At 32.8% G+C, this 24,851-nt stretch overlaps 2 protein-coding genes across 3 annotated transcripts in view; one reads left to right on the top strand and one right to left on the bottom strand.

Moving 5' to 3' along the window:
* Positions 1 to 1,173: 1,173 nt before the first annotated feature.
* Positions 1,174 to 4,095, bottom strand: LOC124538416 (protein ALP1-like). The gene is made up of 2 exons (XM_047115467.1): positions 3,597 to 4,095; positions 1,174 to 2,674 (listed from the first exon to the last, which is right to left on the bottom strand). The coding sequence occupies exons 1-2, from the start codon at positions 3,890 to 3,892 to the stop codon at positions 1,789 to 1,791; spliced, it is 1,182 nt and encodes a 393-aa protein (XP_046971423.1). The 5' UTR covers positions 3,893 to 4,095; the 3' UTR covers positions 1,174 to 1,788.
* Positions 4,096 to 14,591: 10,496 nt separating this feature from the next.
* The window catches only part of LOC124538507 (hemicentin-1-like), a 43,245-nt gene continuing 32,985 nt past the window's right edge, over positions 14,592 to 24,851 (top strand). For both annotated transcript variants that reach the window (XM_047115588.1, XM_047115590.1), the window contains exon 1: positions 14,592 to 14,780. The gene's annotated coding sequence lies outside the window, so the exon portion shown is untranslated. The remainder of the gene's footprint in view (positions 14,781 to 24,851) is intronic.

Here is a 24,851-nt window from a genome sequence, read left to right as displayed (position 1 = left end):
TTTAAAGTTATATTAAAGTATAGTTCGTATGTCGTATATGACCATATATATATCGCCTTATTGTCTCCACTAGTGACAAGAGGGCTGGTTTATTTTTGCTCAGACTATCGGAATTGCGTTTCAACGGGGAAATACTGCCAGCATTCTTGCCACCATTCCTCGCGGTCAAGATTTATGCTTTATTCTCTTTGTATATATCTAAGGACTTAATGATTCTTATGTTAATATATGTAAAATATACGTATACAGTAGAGATGACTAAAAGGTGTCATCATTACCAATAAGTGCGGGTGAATATCCATTTGTTAAAATTATTCCCGTACTTAGCGGTGAAGGGAAATATCTTGAGGAAATTTGCATGTCATGGGTTAACTAAGCTGAAATGGTATCCGGTATTATGGTATATGATCATCAAGAGGCCTATTTGCTCGTCCACCAATATAATAAAAAATAAGTCCTCAAATTAAGCACCGTTATAGTTCTCGGGGAAGTGTCCATCAGGAATTTTCTTGTTATTATGTAAAGCATATTATTTTATACATGTGTGTGTATAAAATAATATATATTAATAATAATATATACTATTATTAATATATATAATAATATATATTAATAATAGTATATATTGAAGCTTTTTATCTTGTGAATATGTTGGCTTTTGGTTTTAATAATAATTTTAGTTTTTTTTTACTTTTTACGTATATCGGTTTTGTAGTTATTTAGTTTGTACTAAAGTACTCATCACCATAATTTAGCCTTATTTTTTTTCTATATGGGAATAATACATTTCAATTATCCGAAAAAGATGGCACAGGCCTGTTCCAAATTCGCAAAAGCTCCCGGTTCCCCCTACCTCCTCAAATCGTACAACAACCAACTTCGATGTACTCGTACTAGGTTCCTCCATATTATGGAATAACATACGTAAGCATACATACTAGTTAATATACATAACTAGTATGTACGCTAAGGTAGCGATATTTTTTCTTAGAATAATTCGACATCATTTAATGTTATTTTATTTCTACATTCTCATTAATATAACTAAAGGTAAATGACCTATGTCATAAAAATATATCTTACGCCATTGAATCTGTTGTTAAAGAGTACTTGAAGATGTATTAGTGTATGTTTATTATATCTTAAATCGTCCCACATAGGCTAAGAACTCACGGAGCGGTTTTCACCCGCACCCGCCGCGGGTGCGGGCCCGCAGCTTCTGTAGAATGCAGATATATGTGTAAAAAATTAAAGCACATTTCACGACGCGTTTTACGCCCGCGGTGTGCGCGGTTGTTTGCGGGTCCCGCTGCACTGGCGGTTCATCTTCTACCGGCGGGCGCGGGTCGCGGTCCCGCAGCCGCGGCGATTTGCACCCGCGCGCTCTGCGGTCGGTTGGCGGGCGACCGCGTTGGCAGCGGGGGGGAAATCGCGCCATTTTGCTGGTAGGCAGTGATAACTCCTTGTTCCGTAGTGACGCGTTCAAGCACGCACGCGCACGTTTGTCAACAAAATGGATACTGATATTGAAGTCGATCTACTAATTACTTTGGTTCAAGATAGGCCAGTTATATGGGATAAGAGCTTAGAAGAATATAAGTACAAAAACTTGACACTCAAAGCATGGGAAGAAATCTGCGGTATTTTAAATAAAGATTTTGAAAATTTGGATGAGACAAATAAAAAAAAATATGGTTAGTATTATATAAGTTTATTTTTAACCTACAATAATAATTAATAATTGAGCTGTGTAGTAGCGGGTCGTAAAAAGAATAATAATTAACGTTATTAAATTTTTGACAATTGCCAGCTTAAAGCTCCGCTGTCACTCATAAAATATTGTTGAAAAATATCTCTTATGTTGTTGGCTTGTCTTCCACTGCGTATTGATGGAGGTGTTTGTATACTCTCAAGATTATGAGTAAAATCTTCTTCTCTAATGTGATGGCCGTCTCGTTTTCGTACAAAATTGTGAAGTATGCAACATGCCTTCACAATATTAATTGATAAAGGTATTGATACATCCAATGCACGATTTAAAATTCGCCATTTGTTTGATAAAATGCCAAATGCACATTCTACGTATCTTCGTGCTCTCGATAGGCGATAATTAAATACCCTTTTTTGTACACTCAAAAATTGACCACCATAAGGTCTCATAATGTGTTGATGCAAACCAAATGCCTCATCGGCTACGAATACATACGGGACAGGTGGCAAAGTAGATCCGGGTAGTATTTTTTCATTAGGTAGTTTGATAGAATTGCTATTAAGCGCATTGCAAAAAGTAGTATTTTTAAAAATGGTTGAATCAGCATTACTTCCCGGGGCTCCAATGTCTACAAAAACGAAGCAGTAATCCGCATCAACTACGGCCATTAATACAAATGAAAAAAAATCCTTATAATTGTAGTAAATTGAAGCACTGTTATCTGGTTTAGTTATTCTTATATGTTTGCCGTCTATTGCTCCGACACAGTGGGGAAAATTTGCGTACTTGTAAAATTTTTGGCTGATTTCTTCTAAAAGTTCTGTAGTGATTACCGGAAAACATTCAGACATTAACACCTCCCATAATTTTTCACATGTCGTTCTTATAATTGCTGATATAGTTGTGTGCCCAATTCTGAATATGTAGTGCAAATCGTGCATTGAAGTCCCACTTGCTAGGTATCTGAAATAAATAAATTTACTTAATTACGTATATTTTTTTTTAGGTAACATGATTATAAAAAAATGGAAAAATATTAAAGATTGCTGGATGAAAACAAACAAAAAAGTTGAAACGGAAACAAAATCTGGATCGGGAGCTAAAAAAACTAAAAAGTACATTTATGATGATCAGTTACAGTTTTTGAAGAAAAATATACCTATTGAAAATACCTCCTCAACCTTAACGAGCGATGCTACAACTGAACAAACTACTACTACTACTAACACTACTACTACTGTTGCATCAACATCAGAAGCTTTTGCTACGCCTATCACCTCAGTATCTTCTCAAACTGGTGTTAAAAGAAAAAGAAAAGACGACGCCGACAAAGCATTAATAGAGATGTTGTCTCAACGCGAAGATAGACATTTGTCATTTTTTCGAGGAATACTGCCTTCATTGCAAAATTTTGATGAAGCAAAAACAAGACGATTTCAAATAGCAGTTCTACAAATTATTGATAATCTTGATAATAATCTTCCAGCATTTTCTTATCAATATCCACCATATAATTACAGTCAAGAAAATATCGGCAGTCAAGAAAATATCGGCTATCGTACCTATTCTACTTCTGAAAGCAATACCCAAAGTCCACAAAATATTCCATCAGTTTCTTCAGTCAATACTAATTTGTCAGATGATGTGTATTTTCAATAAAAAAAATTTTTAAATATTACCACTAGTTTCATTAACACCTGACGCAAAAAGTATATAAGTATGTTGTATCCGTTGTCTGGTATCTATAGTATAAGCCTCGTGCTTAGTTTGGGACTAGATGGCGCTGTGTAAAGATTTCCAAGAACAACATTTATGTGTGTGTGTGTGCGTGTGTGAGTGCGTATGTGCGTGCGTGCGTGCGAGTTGTTAAAAGAAACTTACATACCTTAATGTGACTGCCAACATTTCCTCTGGTGATATGGGATCTCGCATATTAGTATGTTGTTTTTGAAGAGCAGTTTCTGTTTTTTTTTTAAGTTCTAAATAACTACTTATGGACATTCGGAAATAATTAAAGAACTTCTCCTCATCCTTCTTTAACTCATTAATAAGAGTAACAAATAATCCATAACGATTTCTTTCCGCAATTAGTGGATGTATCCAGAATCTTTTAGGCCTTCTTTTTTTAATTCTTCTGTGAAGTAAATATAACGCAACAGCTCGTTTCTGGTGTGTATCCATGACGGTCTGGAACTGAACTGATCGTTTAACCGCCCGTCTTGCAACCGCCCGTCCTGCGATAATCAACCGCTACGTTTGCGGGTGATAATCGCAACCGCGGCGGCTGCGTTATCGCACAAAACTGCGGTCTCGTGAGTTTTGAAAATAAACTCCATTCCGCCACCGCGGCGGGCGCGGGCTGAAAACCGCTCCGTGAGTTCTTAGCGATACAGTCAGACTCAGTTCATTTTGTAAGTACATAAATCACTTTTAATTCAACTAAATTTATATACTATTAGTAACATTTAATTCCTCTATAATACTTTAAACAATATTATACTTTCAAAACTCTATAAAAATAACAACATTGTTTCGCGAAATAAGGCGCAGTTGTATAGGGTTTATTATTTTACGACATTGTTGGTCGCACCTTTATAATAAACGTACTTCTATTTTTTAATAGATAGTATGAAGGCTGACTAGCCAATAAACCTAGATAATAAGCGGTCACTCCTTCATCGCTTAAATTGCCTATATGTTCTAAGCAATTTAATTGTAATTCGTGATAAATGAATAATTAGTCGATGTAATACATTTTAATATCAAATCAAATCAAATCAAAATAAACTTTATTCAAGTAGGCTGTTACAAGCACTTTTGAATCCTCATTTTACAATTAAGTGAAGCTACCACCGGTTCGGAAAGTAGATTCTACCGAGAAGAACCGGCAAGAAACTCTTTTTTAACATTTAAAATACATATAATACCAAGATTTTGTCTCGAGAGGGTCTTCTACGATTACATTTTCAATATTTGAGATTCAAAGATTAGAAAATTTAGGATAATTAATTAAAAAAATATATGTTTTTTTAATCATATATTTAATATAACTTAAAAGTCCTTGTCTTAAAATCAATACAAAAACCTTAAAGATTTTCGTGTTAATTATAAAATATCGTTGGAAAGGATTTAAACAAATAGAGATCGAATAGCGTACACATTGTTGACCTCCCCCAGTAATATGTTGACAGTGGTTATTGACCATATTTAAAAAAAGTAAGCAATAAATCGGTCAGTGACTTCGGTACGCTTTTTTAGAATTGACTTTTAACGCACGTACGTTTTTATATGTATTTAATTCTATTTTGTAAATTAATAAAAAAAAAAAATTTACAAATTCATGATAGTGTTTAGACCTTGCTTTTTTGGGCAGGACCGATTTAAAGGCCCCGGGGCCATAAAGGAGCGAGGTCCTGTAACAAAAGAGGCACTCCTCTTGGCCCCAAATATTTGTTTTACAAATTAATTTGAACGTTTTGAATAATATATAAATGAATGAACATTAAAATAGTAAATAGTCATTTTATTTCATATTCATAATATTATTATGTGTGAATTAATATGTGAATCTCTCTCATGGAGATCCTAGTGCCGTTGCGTCGGTACACATATCAATTAAAAAAGGAAACCTATATTCTGCTAATGGTTGATAGAGATCTGATTATTTCAAGAAAAACTGAACATAGGAATGTAGTTTTTTATTTTATTTTAATGTATTAACGTATATCTTTATAATTTCAGTGATAATTAAGCTTTAAAGTTGGATTATTAGTTAAGGACTTCCCTTTATAAAAAAAGAAGTAACAGCCCGTAAATTTCCCACTGCTGGGATAAGCCCTCCTCTTCTTAAGGAGAGGGTTTGGAACATATTCCACCACGCTGTTCCAATGCGGATTGGTGGAATGCACATGTTGCAGAATTTCGATGAAATTAGACACATGCAGGTTTCCTCAGAATGTTTTCCTTCACCGCCGAGCACGAGATGAATTATAAACACAATTAAGCACATATAATATAATGTTAAAAATATTTCCTTGTTAAATCGCAATTAAATATCTGAGCAAATAACGAGCCTCTAGATACAGAAATGAAATTTTAATATTTTAAATGTTATATATTTTCGGGTTTGTGAGCAATGAAATAACTTAGGCACTCGCGCAGTGCGGTTTCACTCGAGTTAAATTTTGTTACATACACATTTTGGGTACACAAACAGGCGAATCTCATTAGCCTAATACGAGTACAGTTCGTTGTACAGCAAGGTATAATATATTAAAACGTATCGCATCGATTAAGTATTCATTTTTATGAATTACAATTAAATTACTCTGGCTTAGAGCATATATTCTAGTAACGTGGATATAATAATAATAAAAAGCCTTTATTAACCCAGGACATAGGTTACAGTAAAAAAAGTAAATTAAGTTAATAAATACTACAAGCTAAATATGTCATGGCCCCTTTCGGGTATAGGCCTCCTCCAGTTGCCTCCATTTTTTCCTGTCGGTAGCTGTTTTCATCCAGTCTCTTCCTGCTACTTCTGGTATGTCGTCTACCCAGCGAGCTGTTGGTCTGCCCTTTTTCCTTTTTTTCCTTTTAACATGGATATATTTAACTTAAATCTGTTTAAGTTCTTACGAATGTTAAAAAACAATATTTATCATTAATATTATTTGTAGCTTATTGTTTTTTCCTTTGTTTTTTTTTTGTTCATCCATCTTGGAATTCATGTTTGATAATCTTATTTTATATACTTTAATAATATGTAACTTTTATTACTTGTTTTTTTAGTTCACTCCATATTTTAATGCAACAGTGGAAACTTTGTTGGCATACATATGTTAGATTTATTTTGTTATTAATTGTATGTACTATACTATGCTGTATGTTTTCCAAAAATAAAAAAATAGATAAATATTTACTTATATTGCTAAACTGTATACATATCATTACAGGACGGTGCCCTAATTCGATATTACAACATGTTCAACAAAAATATTTAAAATATCTATCCATGTTATAATATAATACTATCTAAGTTGTATATGACATATTCCAGCAATTATTGTGAGTTCACTCAGACTGCAACAAAACAAACCTGTATGCTATCACATTGAGAGTACGTAACGTGCGCGTCAATGCGATCGGCACAAACTTCACCTCATATTCTCATAGACTGATCGGAATGCAATTCGACGAGGCTCACGGAAGCTCCTCCAGCTTAAAGTCTTTGAGGTGTGGGAATGTAAAATTGTCATTAGGACCGAGACCTCCTTGACCGAAAAAAACAGTAACACTTAACATGCAAATGAGCCACTGATGGTTGGAAGTGGACACTACCGTCGCTATTAGAAGTGTACACATAAACACTTCTTAAACCGTCACTAGCATATTATCCACTATTGTCACACGTGGCTTCGCTCGCGTTTTACGGATTTGTTGTCATGTGCTAAACAAAAAACCTATGTCCTTCAAAACCTTTGATAATCCTTTATTTGATCAAATTCGGTTCAGCGGTTTGGTAGTGAAAGAGCGACAAAGAGACAGAGGTACTTTCGCATTTAAAATATTAGTATAGATTGTACATGTAATTACAATGGTTCACTCACCCTCAAACCGAGTAATAACGAGAAATAACTCGCAAATTTGTACGATCGGTGGTACCAATTAAAAAAAAAAACTTAAAAACTAAAAACTAGTGAAAATTCTTTTGTTTAAAATTCTACATTTGTTCAAAATTAAAGTTCGATTCGCGAATGTAATTCGAAGTGATATAGCTTGTCAGGTCAGCTATGTGGTTTTAGTCAAAGTTTTAGTTGGATCCAAAACGTATTTTGTAAGCAAACAAAAGTTAATTGAACTTCTAATATACGACAAAAGTAACCTAATTGATCAGCAAGTAATGAAATATTGGACACGCTTAAAATTGATTTCATAGAAAATTAAGTTTTAGTGAGCAATCTGTGGGTAGTTTACTAGTCTTTTTTGTTCATCAAATTAAAAACTAACCTAACAAGAAGAGGTTATGGTTTAATATGTTATATTTGTATCAATAGATTGTAAATAATAATTACATATATAGTAGGAATATTTATTTTGCATACACATAAGTCATCAAGCTGACCAAATATCTTCTTATTTTCTGATAATTCTCAATTTAATTTAATATTTTATATACGACTCACAAAAACCTCTCTTGCTCTGAAAATAACTTTTAAAAAGATTTTTCTTGATAGCCGAATATTTAAAAATGAAGCCATTGAAATAATTTACCACAAAATAATCGTTTAAACGATTAATAGAAAAACAGTGAAATGTTTTCAATAGCGTCATAACCAAAGGTTTGAATCTTTGGTCATAACTTTATTTTAAGGATAAGTATATGGCAAAGAATATGTAATTAAATTGTGCAAATTTATGCACCAATCAGAGCTCCCTATTAGCCATTTCATTCGAAGTATGATTTTCAGTTCCAAATTTAAAATAAAATTGCAAAAATAGACATAAATGTATTTTATTTACTGGCAGTTTTTTCCAACCTTATAATTATGGAATCTTTACTTGAAGGCGAAGGCAAACTTTAACGCAGAAATTCGTTCAGTGTACTTACTTTAGTTGTGTTAGAACCTTCTTTATATTGAATAATAAAAGCCGTAAGCCTTCGGATTATTAATAACAATTTATCCCCTTAATAACTAAGGATAAGAATTCTATGTTAATATTTAAATTTCCATAAGCACAATTTACTGCGGATACTAACTAACTTTTATTCTTATAAGCACATTATGTACACAACTTATTAAAGTATTGTTCAGCAATTTTTATTTGTACTTATAAATATATCACTTGATTATATATAGATTAATTATAAATCTTTTTGTCTCTTGCATTCAATCTTTTTTATTAAATGTATATCCGCCTTAATGTTGCAAAATATTTATCAAAATAAAATTTGAATGGAAGTTTTATCTAATTTTTACTCGTAGATCCCTCTTTCGGAAGTTCTGAACAAACGTGTGAGCCTTTTTCCGCAAATACAGGGCACAGGGAGTGTCAGACCTACACGGTAAATATGTCGGTAACGCGCCAGCGAATTACGTCAACGGCGTATATCCACTTCATAATTATATTACCTTGAATATTGACAGATTTAAAAAATATAACCTATTTTGCCAATAAAAGTTAAAACTTTCTATCGTAAATGTCAATCATTTCGTATAAACTTTATAATGAAGTGTTAAAACCCACGTGTCGAAGCCGTTTCCTCATATCTGTAATTACACTGACTTACAAATATATCGATACAATAATAAATAAAATTTTAACAAAAAGAAAAACCGACTTCAAACAAAACACTATTTTAAAACAAATGAATATGCACGAAAAAGAAATAAAAATAATTGCGTATTCAACATATTTTTTAGAGTCTTCCTAAGTAAAATGAAATGAAAAATATTAGACTACTTAAAAGTCGATTAACGATTATATCATGTAGTTATAGTTATTGGTATATTTGGAGCCGGTGTCAGCCACGGTGCCCTTGCCCCAACAATCAAAAGAAAGAAGCGATACGAGCCCCTTGATTGATCCAGTATATTATTGTGTAAAAGGTAATTTGTAAAAAACATATTTGTTAAAGTATTCTCGTATTGTTTTTTGATAGATGTACTGTAGGGTTTTATTGGCTGACACCGACTCCAAATATAACAATAATTATAACTACATGATATAATCGTTAATCGACTTTTAAGTAGTCTAATATTTTTCATTTCATTTAACTTAGGAAGACTCTAAAAAATATGTTGAATACGCAATTATTTTTATTTCTTTTTCGTGCATATTCATTTGTTTTAAAATAGTGTTTTGTTTGAAGTCCGTTTTTCTTTTTGTTAAAATTTTATTTATTTTTTGATTTTAAGTGAAGCTGATGTTGACTAACTAATTTTTTTTAATATGGATAGATTAAGCGTTCCGTTTATATGAGTCAGAAACTACTTCGAGGACAATTTCAAAGGAAACTTGCGAATAAAGCAAAAATAGACTTTCGAAAATGCGGATTTAATACGTCACGCGGCGTGAACTACAAGGATCCCTCGAAAGAGCTGTAATCGAACTCAGCAAAAAAACTTTGAAAAAGACCAACTATATTTCGTACATCATATGACATCACATCACATACACAAAATTTGATTAAAGATTGTAAGAAATTCTGCCCCATATCGCACCCTAACTGCGAGCCGTATAGGAGTTCCATCACTACATAGTATAAAACAAAGTCGCTTTCTCTGTCCCTATATCTTTAAATCTACGCAACGGATTTTGATGCGGTTTTTTTTAAAAGATAGTGTGATTCAAGGGGAAGGTTTGTGTATATAATACATGAACAAAATAGTAAAGAAACACTGATCATTTTAGAAGTTTGCGATGTGTTGTCGTAAATAAACAAATTTTGTAGTATATTTAGTATCAGTATTGCACCCGTGCGAAGCCGGGGTGGGTAGCTAGTTGATTATAATATTCGACTATGATAATTACATAAACATAACCACATTACGGAACGTGACTAAAATATCCAAATAACCTATAAATAAAAGATTCGACTGAGTATCGCTAACGTGCTCCTCAGAATTGTTCCGTTCCCTTCCGTTCCGTTACTTTGTTATGGATCCTGTGCTCAGAACCTTACCAAACTTTCACCAGATTACCGTTGAAGTATATATTTTATAATAAAAAAAGAATTATCAAAATTGGTTAACGTGATTTTCAGTTATTCACCTATTTGTCGCGCATATACATAATGCAAATTTAAGACTTTAAGACTTTTCACATGGATAACATCATCGGAAAAAAAAATAAAAAAAATGAGACCCCATGGGAAGCACTACCTTTCAAACAAAAAAAAAATTATCAAAATCGGTCCACCCAGTGAAAAGTTATGAGGTAACAAACATAAAAAAAAAAAAAAAAAAAAATACAGACGAATTGATAACCTCCTCCTTTTGGAAGTCGGTTGAAAAGTATTAACGGCAGAATATTTAGTAAGTGGGTGGCTCTCGCCTTAGGTGGGCCTGCACTAAACTCATCTAAAAATATTGCAAGGAGATAAATGATTAGGCAATCGTATTCCGTAGGCGGTAAGCTAATTTGCGCTAAAATCAGCGTTTAGCGTATCCGCGATAGATCATTCGATTTCGTGGTCCGATACTCGATAAATTATGGTCGTTTCCCACACGATATCTTGATCATTTCACAAGTGTAGGCGTCAAATACAAAACTCATTGTTTCACCGCAAACATGAGACACCTACACGAAAACACTTAAAAACAGCTAATCTAAAATTGTTTATTTATTTGAAACACGACATATTGACAAAAACAAAGTAATCAATAATATAGAACAATGTAATATACAACACTTCAGGTATTTACAACTCTATTTAATTAAAATAAGTAACTTTTAATAAAAAAGTACACTCTTAAATTATATATCAAAACTTTAAACTAGCATAAACATAGAACAAAATAACGGCTAAAAACAATTCTAATACCGTTAAAAAAAATGAATGCCAGAAAAAAATCCATTATAATTTGCATATAACGCATCGAATAATAACTATGATAACATAACAATTCTAAACCGAGTTTACAAAAGATGTAAAAAAATGCCTGAAAATTTTAGTTATTTACCTTTGCCATCTTTTAAATGCATTCAATTATGAAAAGTATGCGTAACATGTTTGAGAGCCAAGATGGCCCAGTGGTTAGAACGCGTGCATCTTAATCGATGATTTCGGGTTCAAACCCAGGCAAGCCCCACTATATTATATATGTGTTTAATTTGTATTTATAAATCATCTCGTGCTAGGCGGTGAAGGAAAACATCGTGAGGAAACCTACACGTGTCTAATTTTATCGAAATTCTGCCACATGTGCATTCCACCAACCCGCATTGGAACAGCGTGGTGAAATATGTTCCAAAACCTCTCCTTAATGGGAGAGGAGGCCTTAGCCCATCAGTGGGTAATTTACAGGCTGTTACTTTACTTTAACATATTTAATTTACGTGACACGGCTACGAAGATGTTATTCACTCGATAGATTCATAACGTTCAAGTAACTAATTATTGAACTGAAAATTAGGCAACTCTACGAATAAAATTTCATTAATTAAAAACATTTACATAAGAAAACTGGGAAAATATCATTAACATATAATATATTTCTCACAAACGCTAGTATGCAATTTCATTTATGAAAATTAGTACATTATACCGCCAAGATATTTACTCGTATGAATAAATAAGGTATACACATTTTTCTTTACTGTGATTAAGTTTTACGTCATCTAGCTTTTAAAAGCATACGTATATTTTATTTTATATAAAGTAATAAAGATAAATACATTTTTTATTCAAAGAAAAATTGTGGAATTTCTAAATGAACGAAGGTTTTTCTACACAACGTCACCTCGTTTCGTCAGGATCAAACAAGCCAATAAAGAAATAATCCATTCAAAAGGAACAAAGAGTTTCTGTAAAACGAGTTAGAACATGTTCAGCCAAGATGGCATAGTGATTGGAATCAAACGAAAACTATGCGTTCAAATCCGACAGGACTAGACTGACACCGCTGAATTTTCACGTGCTTATTTTATATGTATAATATTGACCTGGGCGGTCAAGAAAAACACCGTGAAGGAAACCTCCACGAACACTCAAGATGTACGTGTAATTATGACACATGTGTGCCCATCAACCTACGTTGGATTAGCATGTTGGGATTAGTTCCTGGCAAATATTCTACATTTGACTTTTACTAATATGTATAGTAATCCAATAAATTCGTAATTCAAATAGTAACGTTTTAATTAATCGACATAACTTATCTACACATATTATAAAATTGGAGTGTCTGTTTGTAATATTAAAATATACACGTCACATATATATATATAGGTTAAATGTCCGTTTGTTACGGCTCAGGAACGGCTGGATCGATTTTGATGGAACTTTTATTTACAGATAGCGGACATTATTTAGGGGAAATAAAATATCTTTTTTATGACATTCGAACGCGCACGATGTTACGGTCTCAGCTAGTATTAAAATAAGTACAGTTAGTTAATAATCGTGAGCAACCGTGTCACTCATCAATCAGCCACTCCTAACAAAGACGACAACGGGAAACAGTATAATGCTAATTTGATTACGTTAATAAAATCTTGCAGCTAATATAGTCGATCAGTGTAACTACACATTACTAAAAAGTATTATTATAGCATATAACGTTTTATTAATTTATTATTTATTTAACTCTTTATTGCACACCAAATATACATAAAGATACAAAATATATTTTCATACAAACGAAATTGGCCAAGCAAAAGGCGGTCTTATGGCTTATAAGCCATTTCTTCCAGACAACCTTTGATATAAAATATACAATAATATGAAAATTAATAAAACTATAAAATGCATTACGCTGAATTGCATAGAATATTCGTTATGTTAATTTTCATTATTTAAAGTTCCAATAAGTCAAATAACATTTCACATTATAAAATTTGAATTAAATGTAATTGTTGTTTTATTATTATTCCATTAACTTTATTAAAATATTGTTTGAATATATTCTTGAACAAGTTTGAAGCCGTAAATAATATATCGTTATAGCCTGTAAATTTTCCACCGCTGGGCTAAGGCCTCCTTTCTCCTTTGATGAGAAGGATAGGAGCATATTCCACCGCGCTGCTCCAATGCAGGAAGGGTTCACAAGTGGTGATAGAATTTCTTTGAAATTCGACACATGCATGATTCCTCATGATGTTTTCATTCGAGATGAATTATAAAAAATAAAAAGCACATGCGAATTTAGTAGTGATTGCCTGAGTTTGAACCCACAATCAACGGGTAATATGCACGCGCTCTAACCACCGGGCCATTTCGGCTCTTGATAGATCTTCGTGATCTAAACAAATAAATGCTTGTGAGCAATTAACACCAATTTATTATATTCAACACCTATTCGAGCTTTCCAAATTTATATTCTATATAAAAGAACAACACTAACGGTAGTCGTTTAACTTTGAACCTGATATGTAACTAAGACATGTCCCTTATGCCTATATAATAATACTGTTTGCTCCAGTACCTACCCAGACGGGTACAAAACCCTCACACTAAGTATTTCAATGCTTATTTTTGGTAGGTGAGGTCATATTAAAAAACCACAATTCATAATAGGAAATCATGAAGGTTACGAAAAGTAACAACAAAAATTCAAAAAATAAATAGTAAGGTTTGGTTAAGGTTGTATAAAAAGTCACCATGTATAATTTATAATCCATAGAAACTACTTTGTTACAGCCTGTATTGTCCCTTGGCTTTCCAAGAGCTTTTTTTTGTTAAGGAGAAGTCTTTGCAGCTTAATTCGCCACGGTGATCCATTTCAAGTCGGCAGACACGCCTCGGTATTTCTTTCGAATCTTATTAATTTCCTTATGGTGTTTTCCTTTATTAATTTTCTTATTATTTAGATTGGAATGAAATAATTGATGTTTGATCTTTGATTTACGTACGAACAAAATCTTGTCATTGCACTGTGTTAAAAATCAAATATCATTAAAATTCAAATAACGAAAAATCGATTGATATTCCGGACCTCTTCCCAAACAAACAATCAAACTAAATTACTATTAAAAAATAAATTCCGTACCACAAACATATAAGGCGCGATTAAAAATAAATCCTTCTTTATGATTCATATAAAATATCCAAATTATACATGTTCTATGACGTGTCCTAACCGGACACTCGTAGTTCCAAGTCCGGTTGTTAAGAAGCGCGAGAAACATAAGTTACACGCTCCATTGTCCAGTCACTCTGAAAGTCCGTCAGAGAACGCCCGCCTTCGCCGAGTTTCCGGACGAACTCGGAACGTTATCATTCGTTACAAAATGTTTGTGAACTATGCAAATTAGCTTTTTTTTCAGTTAATGTTTTTTAATCTGTGCCGTTTTGAGTTTGACTTGTGATTAATTTTCAGTGGGGTGGAAGTTTGTTTCTCATTTTGTAAGTTGTTTTTCATTTTTAACATTTTCGTATCTTTTTTTTTCTTTTATAGAATATATAAAATCTTTTAATTTAAAAACATAAAAATTTGAATTTCGATTATTGTAAATTAGTCGAAATATAATTTATGTGATAACATAGATAATAAATTAAAGATTAAATATTCATACATAGACTCAAACCATCAAATAACAAAAGAGGACGGTTTCTACTTACAGCATTTAAATAAACATAACAAAAAATTTTTGGCTGAAATGCCTATACATACGCTTCATATATGTATATTAATAGAATCATTAATGTGTATACTAAATATATTTTAAAAGTAGTTGAATAGACTGAGTTAAAATAGTATTTTTAACGTATAACAGGCAGGCAATCCATTAAGTATATTAAGACTACTCCACATAAAGCTACTATAAAACAGTATATATAGAATAGTAAAGAATTGATACTGAATTTCTCTTTAAACATACAATTGGCTACATTGAAAGTCGACGTTCTCGTTCCTATTCTCAAAATAAAGATGTCGAAAGACGAACAGCGTAAGGCAATAATGTTTATTTAATACGAACCATTAAAACGAACGATGAATTAATTAGAAATTTGTAACGTAAGGGCTCGAACTGACGTTTTATCTCACCGCGTCGCGTTCTAATTGAGATATAAAAAACGTCCGCTAACAATACGATGATACGGTTCATCTGATCTCTCAAAGTAAGCTCGTTTTCCATACTAAACTGATTTCTTGCTTATTTGGAACAAGTCCAGTTGTATTCATTTTTGCTTATTTCGTACTCGTCCGATTGTTGTCGACGAGCGAGTTGTTAGAACTTCTGTTGGCACTAGTGAAATTTGTTTTTGTTTTATACTCTTTAGTAAAAGAATAAAAGGTTTTTGTTTTTTTTTTTTCTTTTTATGAATATTTCGAATGACTGAAACTTGAAACATATCTGATTTTTACAAAAGGTCTCAACTTCTTGTGTATATTTGACGGTATTTTTTTATCGTATCCGTACACTGACACTGATCAATAAGGTTTATAGTTCGTTAGACGTTAGCATTTGGATTCTCAATACCGGTATGGACAATTAGGCTGTATAAAAAAACTATTATTCGCATTCCGTATCTCTTAACTATTTCGGTGATCTTATACTTAGTAACGGTACAATTATAGCTTTAGTTGTTAGAAAAAAATACGAAAATGTTTTGCGGTTGAATAATGAAAGGTGACTCGAGTCGGTTATTTGAGTCTTAATTAACAACGGGCTTTATTGCAAAAAATGTGTGTCCTTCGAGATAATTATGTCGCAATCGTAATATAAAAAGCTGTATATACACTCGTTTATACAAATCAAAGTAAATGTATTAAGTAATTATATGAGAAAAAAGTAATATATCTACATTTATAACATTATACGGAACAGAAAACTAATTTGAATAAAGAAAAAAAATCTTTAGAGTGAGTTTTTTTTATGGAAAATATATTAACGATGTCTACACATGTAGTGGTATAGAGTAGTATACATTTAGCTGTATTGCCAATAGGATGGCAACTAACCTAAGCTGCTTCGTATATTTGATAATACTGCACCCATATTACCAAATACCGATGTCGACGAGATGTCTCAGGCATTTTTGGATCAGTTCAAGCATTATCCCTCGAACACAATTTCCTACAAAGCAGATTGTCGGATTAGTTTAGGAAAATAGCTCCTTTTTCCGACTCTGTATTCTTATGAAAAATATATTATTATCCTAATAAAATTTCATAGATTATTCTTACAGTAAAACAACGATTCAACACCAGTTTAACTTAAATATTATTTTTGTGATCATCTTTATTAAAGTAAAGTTACGATTCTACACCGAGTGAACTATTTTTTTGTTTTGAGAAGGTAATTATTATTCTTACAGTAAAATTACGATTAAGTATGATGGTTACCCAGTGAACTTAATTTTTTTTTAAGAAATACTTGTGTATATTTCACTAACAGTTCCTGTACTACAATACTACAAAGCTGAAATACTGCAACACATCAATACGGTGTTCCGTTGTAATGGTGAGCGAGCCTCTGCAATTACTGTTGCAAGTGACACTACATCTTCGATCCCTTTGTTGGTAGTGGATTGGACTAAAAAAATGGTTTACATTTCGTAGATTTCATGTTCATTCGTTATAAATAAATTTAAATCACAACATATTATAGAATAACTACTTCCGCCGCATCGATATATTTTACGCGGTCTGTCTATGTATGCTTAGATCTGTAAAATTACGCAGCGGATTTTGATGCGTATTTTTTAATAGATAGAGTGATTCGAGAGGAAGTTTTTGTATATAATACATGGACAGCATAGTAAAGAAACGCTGAATTTTTTTGGAAGTTTCTGATGTGATGTCATAAATAAATAAATGGTGTAGTATATTTAGTATCAGCATTGTAAATGAGCGAAGCCAAAGTAATATGCTAGTACTAAAATCATCAACTACTAAACGGGATGATTCATGAACGTTTAGATGGATTTGATAAGATTTTGTGTAAACTGGCTAAATTTTGACAATGATTGTTGTTGTTATTCGAAAAATATATGCCAGTCAACAACAACAACAACAGCCTGTAAATTCCCACTGCTGGGCTAAAGGCCTCCTCACCCTTTGAGAAGAAGGTTTGGAACATATTCCACCACACTGTTCCAATGCGGGTTGGTGGAATACACATGTGGCAGAATTTCTACGAAATTTGTCACATACAGGTTTCCTCACGGTGTTTTCCTTCACCGCTGAGCTCGAGATGAATTATAAAGAAAAATTAAGAACATGAATCAGCGATTCTTGCCTGGGTTTGAACCGTCAATCATCGGTTAAGATACACGCGTTCTAACCACTGAGCCATCTCGACTCTTCATGCCAGTCAATAATGATGTATATATATATACTTTTTATTACCATTTTGCCATTATACTACTCGTTCGAGGCCGAGATTGGTAGGTAGTTTATATAAGCACATTTATTAACACAAGATTACATAAATGATTAAGAGCGTTGTGTTAGTAAATATTGATTTCCAAGCAACGTATGTAATAAAATAATTGGATTTGATTGACATAACTCTGTAATTAAATGGTGGAAAAATGTCCTGAATAACTGATTTTCTTGTTGGTTCTTCTCAATGTAACAAAACTATTTTAATATTTTGATTTAATTTGATATGTAAGAAATAAAAATGAAACAACTCTGTCTATAACTCTGTATATAAATACATTTATAAATGTAAGTAAATATTTATATAACATGGTTGGGAAAAATTTACGGCGACTTTGTGACAATTGACTTTGTGAATATATGTGTTGTTTTGCTAACGCCTATGTCAACCAAGGCCTACGGCTATGTAACAACAATGTCTTTAATTATATCTCATTACAACACAAAACGTTCAAGTAATAACAGGTATAACTACACCTCCGATAAACTACAACAAGATATTATACAATTTAATACAATTGTATTGTCAGTTTGACATAATTCTCATACAATTAGAAGTTACAAAACATATGTAAAAACCCCACTGGATTTTTCATCTTTTTGATAGACTGTTAATAGGTGATCTCCATCGCCCAAAGATATTGTCACGGTAGGAAATATATACCATTATACATGGTCAATCTACCACCGACCTTGAGAAATAAAGTATAATATCACTTGTGGCTGTAGATACACTGGCTCACTAACCCTTCAAACCGGAACAAAACCATACAATGTGCATGTAGTTCAATTTACTCGGACGGTTTTACGCAAAACCTTACCAAGTTCTATCTATATAATTATTTCTAACTGTTTATTTACAAGTCATGACTCATTATGGTATTTCAAAACATTCAAGTTTTAAAGTCAAATTGTTTGATGCGTCTTAATCAAGTGCAAGAAATTGAATTGCGTACAATGCGTCCAAACGAGATGTTACAAGTGAAGAATGTAATAAATTTAAATATTGACAATTGATTCGACATTAAAAGTTGCTGATTTGATGTTGGATTGAATCAATTTAGTTACAAAACCGCCTTCTGACACATTGCACTGATTGACACATTTTATGATTTGATACCTATGGGCGAGATGGCACAGTGGCTAGAACGTGTGCATCTTAAATTATGATCGCGAGTTCAAACCCGGCACCACTGAATATTCCTGTGCTTAGTTTGTGTTTATAATTCATCTCATGCTCGTCGGTGTAGGAAAACATCGCGAGGAAACCTGCATGTGTCTAATTTCATAGAAATTCTGCCTCATGTGTATTCTTTCAACCCGCTTGAAACAGCGTGGTGGAATATGTTCCAAACCTTCTCCTCAAAGGGAGGGGAGGGCTTAACCCAGCAGTGGGAAATTTACAGGTTGTTGTTGTTGACGAGCTAGTTAACAATAATGGTATAAGAGTATAAAAATATGTTCGGAACCTCAAATGGCTCACCCCTTACACACTTGGCGGTAGTATATCTGTAGAGTGGCTGTAACCTACCCAAACGAGCTTGCAAAAAGCTCTCCTACCAACTAAGTGTGTCTGAAAAGCTCAAAGTACTATCACCTATGTCATTTATGCGCCATTTAGCGCACATTTCTATGAAGACAGATGTTTTATTCTGAGCTTTAAATAAATTTTAATACTACAATTGCAATTCAATTAAAATTTAAGGCAATCAGATGTATGATTACTGTTTATGAAATATATAATGTATATGTTATACATAAAACACAAATATTAAAATCTAAAAATGCCCATATATCCATGAAAATAGATTAAAGGATCCAACATTTCCAAGAATTTATTTATCATATTTTGAGGTTATCCTGAATGTAAACGCCATTCGAGCTGTCTGTTAAGTTAAATAAAATTAGAATAAATGACACAAAATAAGCTCGGGTGAATTTAGACTATGTTTTCTTCAATGAGGCTTTATATGTACATTTAAAATTGGAATAAGAAAGCTGATCGAATTTTTTTTTCAAAAACATAATATGATTCCATTTATAGAATGGACACCGACCGCTTGTTGACAATCGGATTCATAATCCTCAATATTACACAACAAAGGAAAAAATAACAATGATGCTGTAATGATATAGTTAGTATCAAAGGTCTCGGGTTCAAACCCAGACGTACATGATTTTTGAGTAACTCAATTTAAGTGTGTCTACAATAAAACTGGCGTTGCTTGTTAACTAGAAAAGAGCGCATAAATTATTGTTTAAGTATCACGGCCGTATATTACACTGGCTTCATATATCGTAGCTGTAAATTTAATTAAATCCTTTAAATGAATATTTATAAGTGCTCGATCCTACTTGATTATAGTGTATTTTGTTTTGATATAGACTAGATATTTTGGCCTCGGTGGATTGTGCACTTGTGTGAGAACACAGAAGCACTCTTTCTTGTCTCATTTTCATAATTCGACACAAATGAGGAGGATTATCATTGTGTTACCCAAGGCTAGCGAACGCACAATGCACATACGTTCAAATTCTACACTTATGACTACTATCAACATTTTTTTGTCCCAAACATTTTATCATAACAATTAGACTGAACCAGGATTAGAACGCGTTCATCTTAACCGGTGATTGCAGGTTCAAACCCAGGCAAGCACCGCTATATATATATATAATGTAAGCACATATATATATATATGTGTGCTTACATTTGTGTTTATAATTCATCTCGTGCTCGGCGTTGAAGGAAAACATAGTGAGGAAACCTACATGTGTATTCCACCAACCCGCATTGGAACAGCGTGGTGGAAAATGTTCCAAATCCCTCTTCTTAATGGAAGAGGAGGCCTTATCTCAGCAGTGGGCAATTTTCAGGCTGTTACTTTACCCTTAAATCTGCGGCTTTATGGTGTAGATATTAAAACAATGAGACAGTTATTGTCACATATACATACAATGGAAGTTTAAGTGATTACAGTAATCTATCAGGTTATAATGAGACTAATCAAAACCAATGAGTAACTGGATCTTATTAATCCTGTTGATAAGTGACCTTGGCTTCAACGGTTTTTTTTAGACCTACTTGAGGTTTTGCGAGCCACTTAGACATTTTGATTTTCATGAAACGAATTCTATAATTATACCGTCTGGATGACATCATTTAAAAATGTATATTTATAATCCTATTCATCTTCAACCGAACCTATATATTACGGAATATCTTCAGTCATGAGCATTACTCTAAAGAACTCTTGAGAAACGTAGTGAAGCTTCGAATTCTTTGACAAGAGGTCTCGACAAAGATACGTTTATATCCGTTGAAAATTGGTTCAATTTAGTGTATTACGTGCAGAAGCAAAGGTTTTATAGTACTATATTAGGTTTAAATGTCTTTCTCAAAAAGATTTATAGTATATTTATTAGAAAATCACTTACATGAGAAACAAACAAAAATACAAAAAAAAAAATTGTTGGAACAAAACGGAAATAACTAAACACTTACTAGGTTACATAAGACATAGTATTTAAATATTTAAAGTGTAGGGCGAAATAATGTAGTTATAAAAATATGTATACCCGCACGACTAATACAACCTCTTTGCGACTGTCGTATATGTTACGATATAAAACTAGATGTGCCACAACTAATATTTTTATTTTAATAATTTACTATATGACTAGTTTAAACCATAATAATAAATTCTGACTGATATCATAATGATTATGAAAAAGAAATATAAATAAATACTATTAATAAATTCTGCTGAATTTACCTAATTGCCCTAGAGGCTGCAAATTCGAAAGTGCTGACAAGTAATTTCGGTAGTTGCTCCAAGTTTGTAAGTACGCTGTGCTAATACAACTGTTTCGGATTGTACGTTACCCAGTATTCCTGTACCTGAGACTTCCGATCGTATATCGTCCCGTGATTATGAGAATATAGACTTGCCCTGTGTTTTCGGATACATGTGCAACGTTTGATTAGTTACGTTGAACAGTGCAGCTGAAATCATATTCCGTTAAATTGAAATCATATCTATCTACATACAGATATTTGATATTAAACTAATAAAAAATATTACTCACACAATTACGAGTTCAACACACACACTTATATGTATATTTACATACATGTTGTTGCCCGCGGCCTTGCTCGCGTTTTAGGGGTTGGATGGCATCTGTTTGGCAAAAAAAATTCCTTCCTTGGAGTTCAAATTTGCTTTTCACCAAATTCGGTAAATTGGTTTAATCGTGAAAGATCGGTAGACAGACAGACATAGTTACTTTCACTTTTATAATATTAGTATGGATATATTTATACATTCATAGTGTACGTTCATTCTGCCAGTGTCAACACAGGTCATGTCAAACGAAAAATCAATAACATTTATTTTGACCTTTCTTCGGGCTTTTATTGTAATAATAAAATTGGAAAAATGAGACTCAGCTGGACAATAGTCCAATCAATATATCTTATTTTTATTACCAATGTATTACGTTCGAATTTCAACCAATGGGCGAGTCGTAAATAATATTGTTTGTTCGTAATAACGACAGGATAGCGTCTTTAAACAATTAATCCTATTGAGTTGAAACTTCGCACAGTTGTTTTTGTCACTCGAGTTGAAGTTTCTGAAGTACTGCCATCAGCGGCGTGAGTAACGTGTTTTATATTTTTTACTGAAAAAAGTTAAACAGGTATTTTATTCCTATCGAAGAAGCAGTGAAGTTAACAAACCTTACATTAGAGATTCCATATGATTTCCTAATAGCCCTCCTAAACATTCTGCATTACAAACAGTTTCTCATTATATCTGCCTTATTTCTAAAAAGGACGACCTCTGTGGTCCTGTGGTGTGTACATCGGTTTTCATGGGTACGCCACTCCGAGGTCCCGGGTTCGATTCCAGATTCGATGTAGATTATCATTAGATTTCTATGTTGTCTTGGGTCTGGGTGTTTATGGTACCGTCGTGGCTTCTGATTTTCCATAACACACGTGCTTAAGCCACTTACATCGGGATCAGAGTAATGTATGTGATGTTTGATATTTATTTATTCATTTGTTTATTTAAAAAGGCTATGCCATATCAGTACATATTTAAATCTACTGTATAATAAAAACTTCGCCTATATTCAAAACGCTCTCAGGAATTAATTATGAATAGGTTATTTAAGAACTAGAACATTTGATATTGCGTCAATTAAATAGTAATTGTAACTACTCTTGTGGTTAGAATAGGCTAGACTATATGTAGTATTCATCATTACCTGTTAAACAATTCTGAAGACCGTCCATTGAATGTTTACGTATTTGTTATTTGTATTCAATGTTATTATCTAAGTATACTAATTTATATTAGTATTATAAATTACAAAGTAGCCCTGTCTCACTTTCTCTCGCTCTTTCATGACTAAACCCAAATTTGATGAAAGTTTCAATAAAGAAAACTTGAACTCCAATAAAGGACGAAAACTATTTTTGCCTAACATGACAAGCAACACCCTAAAACGCAAGCGAAGTCACAGGCGAATACTAGTATTATGTATTCGAAAGCTCTGAATGTCTCTCTGTTGGACCTTTAAGACCAAAAAAAGTTTTATGAAATTGGGTAGCTTGAACTGGTTGGCAAGCCTAGTCACGGTAGCATGCGTAAGCGATCCCGTGGCGCCAGCCGAAAGACGAAGAGGGTACCACTGGTTTTTAGTGGGTAAACCCAGTGGACCTGGATGCACTCGGCGTTCAGGGAACCGGGGAGTACCACAAGAATTTCCATCATTAATGAAAACACATTAATGGAATAAAGTCTTCTGGATCTACGTTAAAAATAGGTGTTCCGCAAGGTTCAATTTTGGGTCTCTTTCTATTTCTAGTATATATAAATGACCTTCCTTTCTTTGTTAAAGGTATTTGTGATTTTGTATTGTTTGGTTGGAAAGCCTAAGCTGCAAGGAAAGACATTACTCTGATTAAAACCTAACCAAAATCCCTAAAACACGAGCAAAGCAAGCGACAACTAATTGTTAATATAACCGGTTTCATATATACATTTTGCATTTGTACTTTAGTAATTACTGTACAAATTACAACCACATTATATGATGGCAGGAATGCAAGTAATATTACGCGCTTTATAATTGAGTGCGCTTATCATGTACTAATATTTTAATTTACAAAATTTCGCTTGAATTTTTTCACGGAACTGTAGTATTATACATTCATATTTAATTTTGGAGTTGCTTTTGTTAGATATTATATAACGGCCGATTAAATTATCATACTTCCATAATTGTATGTGCCAAGGTCCAAATTAAATCTTAGTTCATTTTCGGATAATATATATGAACCCGAACGAAATACTTTAATAGTTATTCTATATTGAAATATAAACATTATAGTCTTACATATGTTAGGATTTACATCATGCGTATATATGCACGTATATCCGAGAGTATAATTACGAGCTCAAGGGGCATAACATATTAGTACCCATGGTTGGCGATACACGATCCCAGGAATATCTATTTAATATATCTTAAAGTAAAGCCAAAATGGTTAATGGTATCAACTTACTCTATGATACCCCACTTATCAAATAATAGCGGATAACATACATGATGTATTACAATAAATAAATTATAAATCCACCTCACCCATTTCGGCCATGAAAACTGTTTTCAAAGGGTACTGATAAACATTCGTGCACTCTTAACTCTTTAATTTTCATTTTATCATGGAATGGCAAATCGGACTGAATGGTATAATTTAAGTGCAGGGCCAACAGCTATGAGGTAATTTTTTGGCACAATTATTTATACATATAAAAAATTGGTGTGTTTGTTTGTATTATTAAAATAGCCCTTTTAGCCATGTTTACATAGTACATATACCAAAGTAATTTTTTTTACAATTTTTGTCCGTCTGTCTGTCTGTTTGTTCCGGCTAATCTCTGGAACGGCAGATAACTGATATCATAAGAAGTAACCTAGGCTACATTAATATTTCTTTTTGTTAAATTCAAACGCTAGTATAAACATAAATGCTGACCTTACTTTTCCAAACCACGGTACACAAAACGCGT

The sequence above is a fragment of the Vanessa cardui genome, chromosome 20 (assembly GCF_905220365.1).
Source record: "Vanessa cardui chromosome 20, ilVanCard2.1, whole genome shotgun sequence".
Taxonomy (NCBI): domain Eukaryota; kingdom Metazoa; phylum Arthropoda; class Insecta; order Lepidoptera; family Nymphalidae; genus Vanessa; species Vanessa cardui.
Note: the sequence above shows the minus strand (reverse complement) of the source record. Positions and strands in the feature narration are given on the sequence as shown.

Excerpts from the sequence above, each read along its gene's own strand:
- LOC124538416 (XM_047115467.1), bottom strand. The coding sequence starts at position 3,892 with ATGGATACACACCAGAAACGAGCTGTTGCGTTATATTTACTTCACAGA. Across the intron at positions 2,675-3,596 it reads ATGTTGGCAGTCACATTAAG|ATACCTAGCAAGTGGGACTT; the intron begins GTATGTAAGTTT and ends TATTTATTTCAG.